The sequence below is a fragment of the Vanacampus margaritifer genome, chromosome 7, assembly GCF_051991255.1.
Source record: "Vanacampus margaritifer isolate UIUO_Vmar chromosome 7, RoL_Vmar_1.0, whole genome shotgun sequence".
Taxonomy (NCBI): Eukaryota; Metazoa; Chordata; class Actinopteri; order Syngnathiformes; family Syngnathidae; genus Vanacampus; species Vanacampus margaritifer.
Window position 1 is genome coordinate 8,144,318 of NC_135438.1, and position 15,584 is coordinate 8,159,901.

Genomic DNA, 15,584 nt, shown 5'->3' on the forward strand with positions numbered 1-15,584 from the left:
AGTCCGGCATATACAGTATCCACTGATATATCTCTCTGACCATAAGGACACTTTTTTTATTGTATCAAATTCCTAAGAATGACTTGATTTAAAAAAATATAAATAAATAAATAATGACTTCCTGCTTCGAGGAGGAATGAATTGGTATCTCATTTAAATACACAGTGACACCTAGTGTTTTTTTCCCAGCATAATACATCTAAACTGAGGGAAGAGTGTCAGGTTGGGTTGAGTTTTACAACTCCTTTTAATATCATGACTCAAAATGTGCTACCACATGGAAAGGAACCCTATATGACAAACTTGTACGACGCCTTGTCACACTTGTCATGGTTTTGGCATTCCTCTGACGTAGTCCCTCACTGAGTGATGGCTTAATTGGATGCTATCTATATTCCCATGTTTTTTTCTAGCATATAACGTGCAGTTTTGTTTTTTTTTTAGTTCATTTGGCAACCGTAAGTGTAGGCGGTGTGTGTGTATGTGAGGAAGCGAAAGTGTCAGCGGTGGTTCACAGGCCTGATGGTTTGGAGCAGACGGCCTTGGACGGCAAAGATGGAGATGAGTCACCTCCGAGCGATCTCCCATCAACGCTGATGCTTATTTTCGCTCCTCTTCTCAGGCTGCACACACACACAAAGCTGTTAGAATCGCTCTTCAAATGAATACCTTCACACCTATATACAGCTACAGTGTCTGTACATCCGTTACAAATGCAGCTCAATCTGGTGCAAGCAACACACTGGCCAATTACATTCATCAAATCAAATATGTCAACTGTATGATTACGGGCCTGGACTTAAAATATGAGGTGTGTCAGGAAGGTTCCAGGACTTGTTTGTAATGCTATTAAGTGTTACATATATTCTTGTTTTTGGAGGAAGCCAATTTAGCAAATTATAAGGTGCTTCAAATAAACTGTCGCCGGTTCTTGTGAGGAAACAAAATCACTGTTGTTTGTGTACTTTAGAGATCGGTGTCATGGTGACTTTGGTTGAAATATTTTATGGCTAAACAAACTAGGCAGATAAGATTACAATTTAAATGAATCATGGTTTCTAACCAATTAACTCATTCACTGCCATTGACGGCTATAGACGTCATAAATTCATTTTAACTATTTCTATTAGTTTAATATTTTTTTCCACTTTTGTTAACAAGCGTATGAAAACCTATAATTTTTTGGGGGGGTACATTTAGAACAGATATAAAATGTGTGATTAATCGTGAGTTAACTAGTGAAGTCATGCAATTAATTCCGATTAAAAATTGTAATCACCTGACACCCCTAATTTTTAATAATCTTTTTTTTAATATATATATAATATAATAAAATAATTGTAATTATTTTTTTCCAATTTTTAATAATCTTTTTTTTCCTTTTTCTTATTTTAAAGAAAAGATTATTAAAAATGAGGGGCGTCAGGCAATTACCATTTTTAATCTTTCTAACCAATTAACTCATTCACTGCCATTGACGGCTATAGACGCCATAAATTAATTTGAACTATTTCTTTTAGTTTAATATTTTTTTCCACTTTTGTTAACAAGAGTATGAAAACCTATAATCTTTTTTTTTGGGGGGGGGGGGGGTACATTTAGAACAGATATAAAATGTGTGATTAATCGTGAGTTAACTAGTGAAGTCATGCAATTAATTACGATTAAAAATTGTAATCACCTGACACCCCTAATTTTTAATAATCTTTTTTTTAATATATATATATATATATAATATAATAAAATAATTATAATTTTTTCCCCCCAATTTTTAATAATCTTTTTTTTCCTTTTTCTTATTTTAAAGAAAAGATTATTAAAAATGAGGGGCGTCAGGCGATTACCATTTTTAATCTTAATTAATGCCATTACTTCACTGGTTAACTCACGATTGATCACAAATTTTCTATCTGTTCTAATACAATTTTAAAAAATCTACGTTCTCATACGCTTGTTAACACAAGTGGGAAAAATGTTAAACTAATAGGAAATAGTTCAAATAAATTTTTGACGTCTATAGCCGTCAATGGCAGTGAATGAGTTAATCGATTATCAAAATAGTTATCGTTTAATTTGATTACTGATTTGTTACTGTCATCTGTCCATAGGTCGATGTGAAGGCATCTACAGCAAACCGTGTCGCCACGAGAAGAGCCCGTCCAAATCCAACGAGGTGATCAGTCCGGAGATCCTGAAGATGCGCGCCGGTTTGTTTTGCATCTTCACCTACCTGGATACCAAAACGCTGCTGAGAGCTGCGGAAGTCTGCCGAGACTGGAAGTTTGTGGCCCGCCACCCGGCCGTGTGGACCAGAGTCTTGCTGGAGAACGCACGGATATCCTCCAAGGTGAAGAACATTTGGTTGGAGATTTTGTGCCATCCTGTTTTTTTTTTCTCTCAAATCATTTTAGCTGTTTTGAATCAAAAGAATTGGAAATTGAAGACAATGGTGCATCTCTTCTAATGGCTCAACAGAAACTTGAAAAATGTCAGCAGTGGCCCTTAAACACCTCATTGTTTGTCATCTCTAGTGTGTCCCAAACTTCGGCAGATTGAGACAGCGCATATAATAAGGTTTCCTATAAATAAGTCTGCCAAAATAGCACAAAATCACCCTGCCAGCTCCTCTCCTATTGGAGGCGCTTGTCTGATGTCGCGGCAAAGGCGCTCTCCAGTACAACATTTTTCTGGCCGTCGCGGCAGAATTCATCTTGCCGCCTAGCAACACTCCATTCCATGGTACACAATGAATGAGTTTGTTGATGGCACCCTGCTAAGTGCAGTGTGAAAAGGGATTAGAAGGTGTGATTCTTTTGCTGCAAGCTTTGAAATGAGGAAAGGTTGCACCACCTGGTGGACAAATAACACTGAAAGCCAGTAATCCATATTGAAATGTTAACGTAAAGGATAGCAGAAAAACCAATGCATGAAAATAAATGTGGCTGCCAATCATTGACCCACCTCAAGGTCCATTATTACCTCATTCACTGCCATTGACGGCTATAGACGTCAAAAATGAATTTGAACTATTAGTTTCACATTTTTTCCCACTTTTGTTAACAAGAGTATGAAAACCTAGAAAAAAAATTATTGTACATTAAGAACAGATATAAAATTTGTGAATCATCTTGAGTTAACTGGTGAAGTCATGTGATTAATTACAATTAAAAATTGTAATCACCTGATGCCCCTAATTTAAAAAAAAAGAATAGATTATAAAAAATAAGGGGTGTTAGACAATAAATTTTTTAAAATTGTAATTAATCGATTAATCACAAATTTTACATCTGTTATAAATGCACAATAAAAAAATATATAGGTTTTCACACTCTTGTTAACAAAAGTGGAAAAAAAATTGATTTTTTTTACGTCTATAGCCGTCAATGGCAGTGAATGAGTTCATAATAATCCTTGAAATCTATTTTATGGAAAAGATACTGAGGGTTTAAAAACCTTGATGACAGTATAAAATGTAAAAAAAAAAAATTCTGCATTTGAGAAATATGTGTGTTTTTTTTGTATGTATTTTAAAGCACTTTTCGGGTAATCACGTCCTCCAGTCTTGCGTGTCAAGATAAAAGATCCCAAATCATTGCGGTCTTTCTCTGTTTGTTAGTTGCTGGCAACGTTGTCTCAGTGGTGCACTCAGACGCACTCGCTCATCCTGCAGAACCTCAAACCGCGACAGCGCGGAAAGAAGGAAACCAAAGAGGAGTACCTCAAAAGCACACGGTGAGCTGGAGAATAACAGAGACAGAATAAGGTAGAATTTCAAAGCTGAGCACTTTGGGAGAGTTTCTTGTTCAGTAAAGATCCTGATTTTTCCAGAAGGAATGAAAACTGTGAGCATTTGTGTTGCTATGCTGGCTCACCTGAAGTCTCTATGCCAGGGGGTGTCTGGAGGAGGGACTGGAGGCGCTGCTGAAGGCCACGGGAAGTAACCTGCTCATCCTCAAGATCTCGCATTGTCCCAACCTGCTGACCGACCGCTCCCTCTGGCTGGCCAGCTGCTACTGCCGGGCTCTGCAAGCCGTCACTTACAGGTATGATTTCGCATCGTTACCGTAAAGTAAAGCCTGTACTGGGGGGAATTCCAGTCACAACCCAGCAGACACGTCCAAGTCAAAATTTTGCAGCAATAAATTTGATAATAATGCATATATTTGTGGAGACTGGGATCACGTTTTATTTTACAAATTTTAACCTGTGCAAAATTTAGCTAGCTCCTAATATAAAAAGAAAAATGCTTGTGCTGTCGCCAACGTCTTACGTGGCAGAAAAATGACCTCAACACAAATCAATATTGCACTTTTTACAGTACAGTACTTTTTATTTTTATTTTAGCTCAATTCTATGAATTATTATGAAATTACTGCATCAATGACTAAAAGATGCAGTCATATTTCTATTAGTTTCACTTTTTTTTCACTTTTATGTTAACAAGAGTGTGAAAACCTATAATTTTTTTACTGTGCATTTATAACAGATATAAAATTTGTGATTCATCGATTAATTACAATTTAAAAAATTTAATCGTCTGACGCCCCTTATTTTTTATAATCTTTTCTTCTTTTTTTTTAATTAGGGGCATCAGGTGATTACAATTTTTAATTGTAATTAATCACATGACTTTAGTTAACTCAAGATGAATCACAAATTTTAAATGTACAATCATTTTTTGTAGGTTTTCATACTCTTGTTAACAAAAGTGGAAAAAAATGTGAAACTAATAGTTCAAATTCATTTTTTTTTTTTTATTGTACATTCAGAACAGATATAAAATTTGCTATTAATCGTGAGTTAACTATTGAAGTCAGGCAATTAATTATGATTACAAAATTTAATTGCCTGACACCCCTAATATATATAAATATGTATGCAGGATAAGCAGTATGGTGAATAGATAGTTAGAATACTTACACTACTGAGTGCTACTTCTTGTGTATTGATTAATGTGAAGGGTCTTTGTTTCGACTCAAGACTGTAATGAGTGTTAACTGCATTAAAAAAAAAGTCATTTTAAAAAATTGGCGACATCTTCCTAGTCAAGGTCATGCGAGGAAGACCTGTTTCATGCTGTGCGATCTTCACGACACGGGTGAACAAATTTTTCCGTAAAATGTGTAATTACTGTGTTTCAGGAGTGCCACAGACCCAGTCGGCCAGGAAGTCATCTGGGCCCTCGGAGCCGGTTGTAGAGACATTATCTCCCTGCAGGTGGCGCCACTACACCCATGGTATTTATGGCACTGAGAAATCGGGGTCAAGGGAACAAGGCGTGATGGAATGACCCGGAGTAACATTGTTGTTGCTTTTTCACTTTCAGCCAACAGCCGGCTCGTTTTAGCAACAGATGCCTGCAGACCATCGGGAGATGCTGGCCGCATCTCCGTGCACTCGGCGTGGGGGGAGCAGGATGTGGAATTCAGGGCCTGGCCTCACTCGGTGAGTGTTACAGTAGCCATTTTAGCTACATCATAGGTGTCTAAGTCAAGGCAAGATCTGGCCCGCTACATCATTTTATGTTAAATTTTATATATCATAAGCGTTCCATATTTCAGTATTGGTTAAATGAAGTTGACTGCTGTACTTGTCAATCTGATACAGAATTTTACCCTTTGTGAGTGTTGGCTACGTTCAAATCATGCTAGTAGCTTAAGATAGCAAACTCTTGCCTTTAACAGCTGTTGGTTTTTTTAATATATATTTTTTTAATACAAGAACTACAGTAACAAGTGTTGGCTCAACTTTTATGCTGAGTCACTATATGAACCGTTTAACCAAAAATAGTAAATTAGCTAATAACAAATAATTAAAACCTATTTGAAAATAAAATGAAGAAAACATTTTCAGAATAGATGGAGAATATACTCATTTGCTCCCAAAAACGTATAAATATGTTCTATTTTCAATGTTTTAAGTGTCCCAAAGACGTATTTACACTTTTTTTTTAATATGCTAGATAATACAGAAGGCTTTGATGTAGCAGAGCAAAAGAGATCAACCAGGGGCCATGTTGAAAAAAAAAGCTCATTTACTCACAATTCTAAAAAGATTTATGAATAATAATGAAACTTAGCTATATTCTAATGCTAATTGCTGAAATAGACTCTAATCTTTCTTTTGGTAGCTTCCATGTTTTTATTGCAATAGAACACCGTGAGCCTTGTCAAAATCCAGTAAAACAGCCGCGAGTGAAGGGGATTGCTTCGGTGAAAATGATTGGAAGTGAATGAGTTAAAATGTCTAACGTACTATAGGATTTTTAGACTGACACAGGACAGTTAAAAAAAGGTCATGCTTGGGGAATATTTGGCATTTCCAAACCTATTTTGAGTCTGTTTTGTTTTTTGTTTTTCGCATCATAAGTCCCCAAGATCTCAATCAGTCAATATCTCAACCATGATTGCTTTTATCTTTTTTTTATTTATTTGACTTTTTTTGTGTTGTGTTATCATTCCCGGAGGTTGAAGAAACGAAGCCTATTTTGTTAAAGCAATGAGTAAAAAGTACAGATATCTGTTTTTGAATGTAGGTTGTAACTTCCAGTTGAATTTAAACAGACTCTCCAAAGCAGTAAGAAATTCCATTATTTGTCCTTTTATAGCGGAATTATTCACACTGCGCCAACTTGTCTTTCATTTGCTACAAAGACAATTACACATTCTTGTGGTTTCACTGTTATAACCAGCCCCCTGAGGCCGTCCATAACTAACCCCGTGATGAAAACAAGTTTATTTTGTACGGGACCACACGCAATCATTCCAATATGAGTGCAATTTTATACACCATGAAGTCGTCAAGAGTGAAAATGGATGATTTGCATACAAATTGATGTTCCCCTGCCTCTACAGCGAGGAACTGCATGCGCCTCCAAGTGCTGGAATTGGACCACGTGAGTGAAATCAACCAGGAGGTGGCAGCAGAGGTCTGCAGGGAGGGTCTGAAGGGCCTGGAGATGCTGGTGCTCACTTCCACGCCAGTCACCCCGAAAGCCCTGCTACACTTCAACAGTGAGTTGGAAAGCAACTTTTTTTATAGCGCTTGTCCTAATTAGGGTCGTGGGTCACCTGCCTCAAATGGGGATGTCTGTCGATATATTCCATAATTCAACATGTCACACTCCATTCCTTTCATTTCATCGCATGCAGGTGTGTGCCGCAACCTGAAGTCCATCGTGGTGCAGATTGGTATTGAAGACTACTTTGAGGACCCGAACAGCCCCGAAGCCAGGAAACTGTTTGATGAGATGGTTAACAAGCTCCAGGTAACAATTTACTGAATTACATTTGAATGTTCTGGACTCGATGAGCACATAAGCCTGTTCCAAGGAGACATATTGAGCAGTTTTCACAGTTTAAACCAGTCCACGGGTGTCTTCATAACATGATTAGGTCTTTGAAATGACCCTGTTTTGAGGGGGAGGCCATGTCTCATGCAAGTCTCCATCCAACCCATATGCTGCTGCTAAGGGTAAAAATAAAAAGCCGTTAAGAAGATAAATACTCAGATAAAGTACAGATACCTAAAAATCTATTTAAAGACCCTCTATCTTGTTCATTTGAAGCACCACGGAGAAGAGTGTTGTTAACAAGTTCTCAGTCTTTGCATGTTTTCAGCAATTATCCTCAAACATGAACACTCTAAAATGAGAATTGTTGAATCAATTTAAGATTACAAATTTAATTGTTGACCAATTAAAAAAAAAAAATGCTTCAATTGGTAACACGCTTGTACGGAAGAAGATTAGGGCCAGTGAAGAGGGAAAAAAAGGTTGGCAAGATTCTGACTTTATTCCCAGAATTCTGACTTTAAAGCGAGAATTCTGACTTTCTGAAAAAAAAAAACAAAGTCAGAATTTTCACTTTAAAGTCAGAATTCTGAGGTTAAAGTGAGAATCCTGCCAACCCTATTTTTTTTCTCTTCACTGGCCCTAATCCTCTTCCGTACGATTGAATTAAATTCATCCAAAGTGAATATATTAAGTTTAGTTAATTATGAGTTCATTAAACTTAGTTAATTATGAGTTCATTAAACTTAATATATTCACTTTGGATTAATTCTGGATTCATTTAACTTCATTTTGGATTAATTTAACTTCATTTTGGATTAACTTAATTCAAGTGAATATATTAGGTTCAATGGACTAATAATTGATTAAACTTAATATATTCACTTTGGGTTCATTTAATTCAATCGCGTGTAACCATTTGAAGCGATTTTTTTAAAGCTGGTCAACAATTTAATTTGTAACCTTAAATTGGTTCAACAATTCTCAAGTCTATGATTTCCCTTTACAGAGACTTTAAGTACACTTCCCACTACAAATCAAACGCTAAATTTAGTGAACCTGTGCATCCGACACAACTTTATGCAGCTCTGCTTAGCTTCTGACTTTTATTTATACGTACTGTATTGGGTGTTTTTAGGTTTTAGTACGTTTAAATCGAGGTTTCACTATATACCCACAACTGACAGCGTTTTTCACAACACTCTTCTTTTGTGGTGCGTCAAATATAGAAGACGTGTATTTTCACTCTGCAGGGACTTTACAGTAAATCTTCCATTTATTGACTGTGCTCAGCTCACACCTGCACAACTGTACACACACGATGACTAACAGTTGAGCTGCATCTATTTTTACTCCCCGCTACACACTGTCCAGAGCGCAACGCACTCCCTGCAGTCATCCTAATGTGCTGGCTTGTTACACACGCTCGACAAATCAACAGCCTCATTCAGTTACTCCTGATGTTCTTTTCTTTTTTTTAAGGCGTTGAAGAAAAGACCCGGCTTCTCCAAAATCCTCCACGTGAAAGCGGACAGTCTTTGCTAACATCATTTCATGCCGATTACCGTTACGGTGGCGCCGTTCAAGTCAAAAAGACAATGCTCCCTCCGTGTGTGTGTGTGTGTGTGTGTGTGTGTGTGTAGTAAGCGAACATGTCCCGGGTGCAACACCGGGCCGCTTGATGGACTTGATGAACCCGTACTGAGGCTCAATGTGCACATTCATGCGTAAGGAGACATTTGTTGCGGGGCGAGTCATCTGCTACGCTGCTGCGATAGTTGTGACTCGATGTGGTCTCATGGCGGGCTCCTGATGACACTTAAAAAAAAAAAAAAAAAAAAAAAACGATTTCTCGTTTTTTGGATCACGTTGCCTCTCGGTGTGGGATCTCATTGTCAAAATGCTCGGAGCCGGGTCATCGGACCACCTGCACACCGCTCGATGTGGACCCTCACTTGAGATAAGATTTGAGGCCCGAGCCTTGAGACTGAATTCAAACTTCCGGCTTCAAGTTCCTGCACAAGAAGCGTGCTGCGCCTACTTCCTGGTTTGGCAGTCATGCATTTCCTCGACCGTCCTCTGCTTTCACGATGGATAGTGTGTGTTTTTTTCTGATGGTAAAAAAAAAAAAAAAAAAGTATCTGGCGAACAGAGAGAACAGCACGCAGGATCCATTTTAACTTCCAAAGCGGTGCCATTCGTGTCTGCCCTCATTGCGATGATTTTTTTTTTTTTTTTTTTTTATCCGACGTGCCATTGATGTGGGAATATTTCATGTCCTTCTACTCGCAACGTGTTTCAGTGTTAATCCATTCTTGTGGCGCCCTTTGCTGGATTTTCCGACTGCGTTCACAGTTCGATGGCAGGATTCAATTCTGTCGAACAAGAATTTAAAGGGTGCTCGATTTACATACGAGAATTTGAGGTTACGAACAACGCAGAAGGCCGAAAGAATATGTAATCACGCCACGCATGAAAGAACACTCAATTACCGCCGTGCTTACCGTTTTATCGGCTCGTTTTCTATTTATGGCCAAAAGGGATTTTCATACAAATATTTGCATTAACCTACAATTTTACTACTGCGTTGTTTCGACTTGTGTACAAATTTGGGTTACGTCGCCACCGTAGGAATGGAACTAAATGGCCCCTGTACGGAATTGCCGAATAAATTACGTGAATGCTGAGAGATGCCAAAGAATTTGGGAATGTAAATGCAGATTAATGCATTACAGCATATAGAAAGGCCTAATGGAAACTTAAAAAATAATCACAAAATGAAGAGGGGTCAAACAAACACTTTTTGTCACATTTGCTAACGCACATGAGTGAAATATTCTATGAAAAAAAAAAAACTTTTCTTGCCTCATCTTGTAACTTTATTTTATATATTTTTTAACACCGAGCCCGAAGAAAAACAACCAATCAGAGACACATGGTATGATTAACAAGGTGTCGATCGTTTACCGTGCATTCGTGAGCGGATAACATCCTGTGATTGACGAGTCGCCCAAAGTCAGCTAAAATGAGGACAAGAAAAAAAAAAATTAAGAATGGGTATACTCTATACTAAAAAATATGAATGTGTGAATGTTTGTCTCACACAGCACAGCATTCACACGAAAAGCACCTTTTCAAATGTACTTGTTTTACCCTGCTACTGCGCACAGTTCTCCACTGCACAGCACTAGCTTAGCTCGGCTTTACTCACCTCAGTTTTTAATTTGTTTGTTTTTCTCTGAATACTGGGAAAACCAGTATCCAGTATCCTCCAATGCAGAGGAGGATGAAGGTCTTTGGTATTAAGTTCTCAGCATTAGGTGCCGCATTTGATCCAATATCCAAGTGGAGACTGTGTAGTATAAAACGGCATTGCACAGCGCTAAGGCACTGCTAAGCTAACGTTAGCACGTGTGTTCATTTTTGTTATTTGTGGTCAAGAATAATCAGTTGTTACAGTTTTTCTGTCAACTTGGCATTTTAATGTGTATGGGGCCATGTGGGACACAATGTAATTCAGTATTTCACTTTTGTGTGTGTGAGAAGGTTTCACTTTACAAAATTAAGTAGCGCGTGGACATTTTAGTAGTGTATATGAGAAGTAATCCTGAATTGAGCCTCTGAGAACTAGAGTTTTAATTATTGCCTTTTATCATTTATGTACAGCATTTTTCTTACAGCTGTGGTTCTATTGCAGGGCTGTATGAGTTAGCCGATCTAATTTTGTTGAGAAACCTACAGTATGATTAAATCGGAAATCCACTTTAGCTTGAGTTCTTATCCTTGTGGCCAGGCTCCTTGTTGTCATCTCGAAATAAATTGAACTGACTTGACTCAGTTGAATTTGAAGACAAAACTAGCTACTACGGCTAGCACTGATCTGAGTATATGACTGGATAGCCGATACGCCACGAAGCTGCCATATTGCTCCTCCCAAGAAACGTTTCTTAGCGTACGATCCTATACATTTACAAAATTGGAAAAGATTTGAGAAAGAAACAGCATGATCTATGATGTTTTATGACTTCAGACATTTTACAACATGCCTTAAATACATGTATAAATTACATGCTTAATAATGTTTATAGGAAGAAATATTTTCATTAAAGAATTATAACTGTAATTCAACAAAAGATGCATCTCTGCCAAATCTAATATTGGGATCTAAGGAACTAAGCTATAAAAGAAAAAGGGGGTTTTCAAAGCAGCACATACCGTCCACTTGTTATTTTTATTTTATTTTTTACTTCTTTTTACTTGTTAAAAAATAGTGATCACCCCGCCACGTATACCGTATAGTTTATACAGTAGTCTGCTCACGACATGGGAGGAGCAAGATGGCCGCCCTGTAACTTCAACGGCTTGCACGGGCGGGCGTGTATCGGCTATCCAGTCATATAGTCAGATCAGTGGGCTAGTGGCGGCCATATTGGATGACGCAAGTTCCCGCCAAAGGCAGCAGCCACTCAGATTAGCCAGAGCTGGACAGGAAATGATGTCAGCCTCTGTGCGTTCAAATTGGAAGTAAACCTAATTTCAGTCATTTTTTCATTTGAGCTATTTCTCACTTTGTTTCTGCACTTAAAATTGAGAAAAGGGAGTTATATGGAGCAAGATAGTTGGCCCACTCTAGTTTTCAGTGGCTCAGTTATGTGCCTGAAGGTCCTTCAAATGGAAGCCGACTTTTGCCGATGGTAAAGTACAGCAAAATTGAGTCAAGCGGGTACAAGGTGGTGGAAAAGTGGCAATAGAAGGTGGTTGCGTAGGCTAGCAATACTGAAGTCCATCCATACTGCAAATAAAACAAAATACTCTGGATTTACCCTTTATGAATGAATGTTCAAGAAAGAATTGCATCGTAATGACATTTGCGGACCCAACGAAGAATCAAATGTAAAAAGTATTTCTCTTGTGCTGCTAGATCCGTCGTATTCCATGGATTTGCTCAAAGTGCAATATGAAGTCAGAGAAGCTGGCCTTGGAACAAAAGCTTCTGACAGCAACTCACTTTGGCTTTTAGGCACACGCGTTTGACACGGGATGTGGAATGAGGAAACGTCTAATCCCAGGTGGCACATTTAGCGCACGTTACTTTATTTTCTATCTTGCACGCCCGCTTTATTACACGCAGAGGGGAACCCATCACTAAATCACGACATGTCCCCTTTTCAGTGCTGCACATTCCATTATTTTTAAGTCCTCTTCAAATTTTCAGGGATTGTACGCGTTTGTTTTGGGTTTTTTTCCTGCTGGGTTCAATGTTAAGTGTATCTTCAATTTGTTTTGTTATTTCCTCAAATAGTGGGCAGCGATGTTTAGTGACCAACTGTTATGATTACCAGCCGTTTATTCTAAGCAGCGAGAAGGCATTGTACAAATTCATCGATGTATTTTTATTTATTACAAATAGTTTAATATTTACATAAAATAATAGTTATATTTTCAATATAAAAATGTCAACTTTATTTTATTTTAATTATTTTTTAATATGTTATTATTTTATTAGTATATTATGCTAATTTAACATTACAATGACAAAATTTTATTTGTACAAATGCACTCATCTTGCATAATATATAATAATTAATTTTAATGCTCTGCAATTAGCTGGTAACCAGCTCAGGGTGTACCCGCCCTTGTGTCCAAAGTCTACTGGGATAGGCCCACCCGTAACCCTAATAAAGACATTTTGTGATCATTTATATCAGTACCATGAAATAAATTGTATTTGCACCAATCGGCTTTACAAAAAAAAATATTTTTTATGAAGGGTGAAAAAAGGACATTTATTTGAGGTGAGGCATCTGTTTGAGCAAGTGGTCAATATTTGAGGAAATATAACATTATTGTTTAGGGCCCGACTGATTAATTGGCTGGTCAATTTAATTGGCTCGTTTTAAATAGCCATTTTTTTTTTTAAATAAAACATTACAACATAAGACTAAGATACCAACATTCAACAGAATTGGCATTGCCCTTAAAAAATGCATATTGGTCGGACCCTAGTATTTATTTTTTTTAATCAGTGTGAGGACCTTCTTGCTAGACAGGTAATATTGTTAAAGGTCAAATATATAACCAGTACATGACTCGTTAGGTTTTTTTTGTAAACACTTTTTGATTCCCAGCAAAAGCCATACAATCGACCATGTTTTCTAGTTGCAATATCATCCACACTGCAGAAGAGAAAACATGAGTTTACAAACATGATTTTAGATTTTAGACAATCCTGCATTTGCTGTCAGCTCCTCTGTACATTCATTTGGTTTAAAAAAAAGAGAGAGAAAAACAGGGAAGAAATGAGAGCAGCAACATTTGATTTCTTGGTGGCGGAAGACGGTGATGTTTACATTGTGCGAGCGTTCTCAAGTTGAAAGACATTCGAGAATTATGATGTATATCGGTCGTGTTTGAATTGTGTCTTAGATGCTTTATATTAAATGTGCACCATTCACATAGAGATGGAAATTATTTAAAGAAAAATAAAGATGACACCACTATTTATTTCTATATATGTATATATATATATTAAAAAAAAAAAAAAAAAGCGACGTGTACAATGTTGGCATGTTTGTGTTGAAGCATCATTAAGTTGCCTTTTAAATGTTCTGCTACTGTGGCAAGAAATGTGATGTTCAACAGCTTCAATTGCCTGCAGTTAGATAACATTTCTCTTTCGTTGACTGTCTGTTGTTGCACTAGTGAGAGAGAAAAATATAGACATATAGTATAAATATATACAAATATATAACAGATGTTTATGAAGAGTGTTGTTTTTAAATGTCGGGCTGTTTCTTAGTATTTGACTCAATAAGATGCACTTTTTGTTTTAATGATCATCAGCCCACTTAGAAGCGATTCACAGTCCCGAGTTTGCATCTTCCATTGATCGCCAAGTGCTTTTTTCCAGTTCATTGCCAATATGACCTTATGCACACCGTTACAAAATATGATATTTATTTGGGGATTTTGCATCACATGTACAGTACACTACAGCGTGAATCCTGCTGAAGATGCTCTACAAAAAGCAGAAGAAAGGTGCCAAATAAATCCTCTTGTTCTGCCTCTGCAATTGTCAGCCGGTTCTTTTGTTTGTTTAACCGAGGAACCGAATATCACCGTCACGCATCAACGTTATCGCCGTCAGACTGTACAAACTGTACATACTTGTATTTCACGTATGAACGATTGTACTCTGCCTGTTTATCTGAATTGTATTTTTTTTTTTTGCATATTACCTCAACACTTATCCGGGCGAAGTGTGCCATTTTTTTTTTTCCTGTGTGTGCAAATGCTAACAGCATCCATGAACTTCATCCATGACAGCAAAAAAAAATAAAAAAATAAAAATGTTGTTGAAGGTTCCAAAACTAATGATGACCGCAATAGATGGTTTTATCTCATTTGTTGTCATCAATAAACCTGCTTTAAAATATGGATTTTTCTCTGGGAATCATTTGAGTTCAGCTCGGAGGCAGAAAACCAAAATTATATTTATAAACAGAGTACAGTATTGGATTTTTCTAACTATACTGTAAGTCACACTTTTTTCATAGTTTGCCTTGTCCTGCAAAATTATACTCAGTTGCGACTTGTATAAACCTACTGTATTAAAATGTTATTTTGGACTGGCACCTGAAATCCCCATTCCGTAAGTATGTTGACTTTATGTGCAATACTGTCTTCTTCGGTTGGTGGTAATTCAACAAAAGTATTTGACAACTGCTAAGACAGTAGAATTAGTAGTAGTCGTTCTCTTTCTTTCTTTCTTTTTATTTTTTCTAATCATGCAATGGTACCACTACCACCCATAGAACGCTACTAGATCGCTCAAGACGGACTCGGCAGCAACGTCACTGGTCGGCCATCTTAGGACAGGGGACTGCTCTGATACGCTTTGCTGTAGTAGGAGGTAAGGAGAACGATTTACTCAAATATTCGTAACACGCCTAATACTAGACAGATATACAAACGGATTGGTTTATTGCAAACCTTATAAGCTAGGAAACCATGGAAGGAAGAAAGAAGAAAAGAAAGCAGAGTAGTAATGTAACGAAAGTAAGCTAGTTTGGCTAGCTAGTGTAGCATGAGGCTTCCTTTCGCCACTACTAATATACAATACATCTACCTTCGGCCACAAAGCCATGCAGAATTCTAGTAGAAGTAAGCCATTTAATGATTTGTCTTATGGGAGCATCAAGGGCAAATAGTAAATTACTCAATTTTGGGTGACCTTGGCAATGATAAAACATCTATTCTCCTCACAATTTTGAATCTGTTATTTTCAAGGCAA

General features: G+C 37.3%; 2 protein-coding genes across 6 annotated transcripts in view; both read left to right on the forward strand.

Moving 5' to 3' along the window:
- The window catches only part of fbxo41 (F-box protein 41), a 61,570-nt gene extending 46,840 nt beyond the window's left edge, over positions 1-14,730 (forward strand). The window contains exons 9-16 of the mRNA XM_077571341.1: positions 2,109-2,347; positions 3,617-3,732; positions 3,891-4,043; positions 5,142-5,237; positions 5,327-5,445; positions 6,855-7,013; positions 7,152-7,267; positions 8,774-14,730. Of these exons, the coding sequence (XP_077427467.1) occupies positions 2,109-2,347; positions 3,617-3,732; positions 3,891-4,043; positions 5,142-5,237; positions 5,327-5,445; positions 6,855-7,013; positions 7,152-7,267; positions 8,774-8,836 (1,061 nt within the window). The 3' untranslated portion in view covers positions 8,837-14,730. The remainder of the gene's footprint in view (positions 1-2,108; positions 2,348-3,616; positions 3,733-3,890; positions 4,044-5,141; positions 5,238-5,326; positions 5,446-6,854; positions 7,014-7,151; positions 7,268-8,773) is intronic.
- Positions 14,731-15,086: 356 nt separating this feature from the next.
- The window catches only part of rnf24 (ring finger protein 24), a 56,390-nt gene continuing 55,892 nt past the window's right edge, over positions 15,087-15,584 (forward strand). For 3 of the 5 annotated variants that reach the window (XM_077570216.1, XM_077570211.1, XM_077570215.1), the window contains exon 1: positions 15,087-15,203. The gene's annotated coding sequence lies outside the window, so the exon portion shown is untranslated. The remainder of the gene's footprint in view (positions 15,204-15,584) is intronic. The other 2 variants (XM_077570213.1, XM_077570212.1) reach the window with 2 other exon arrangements.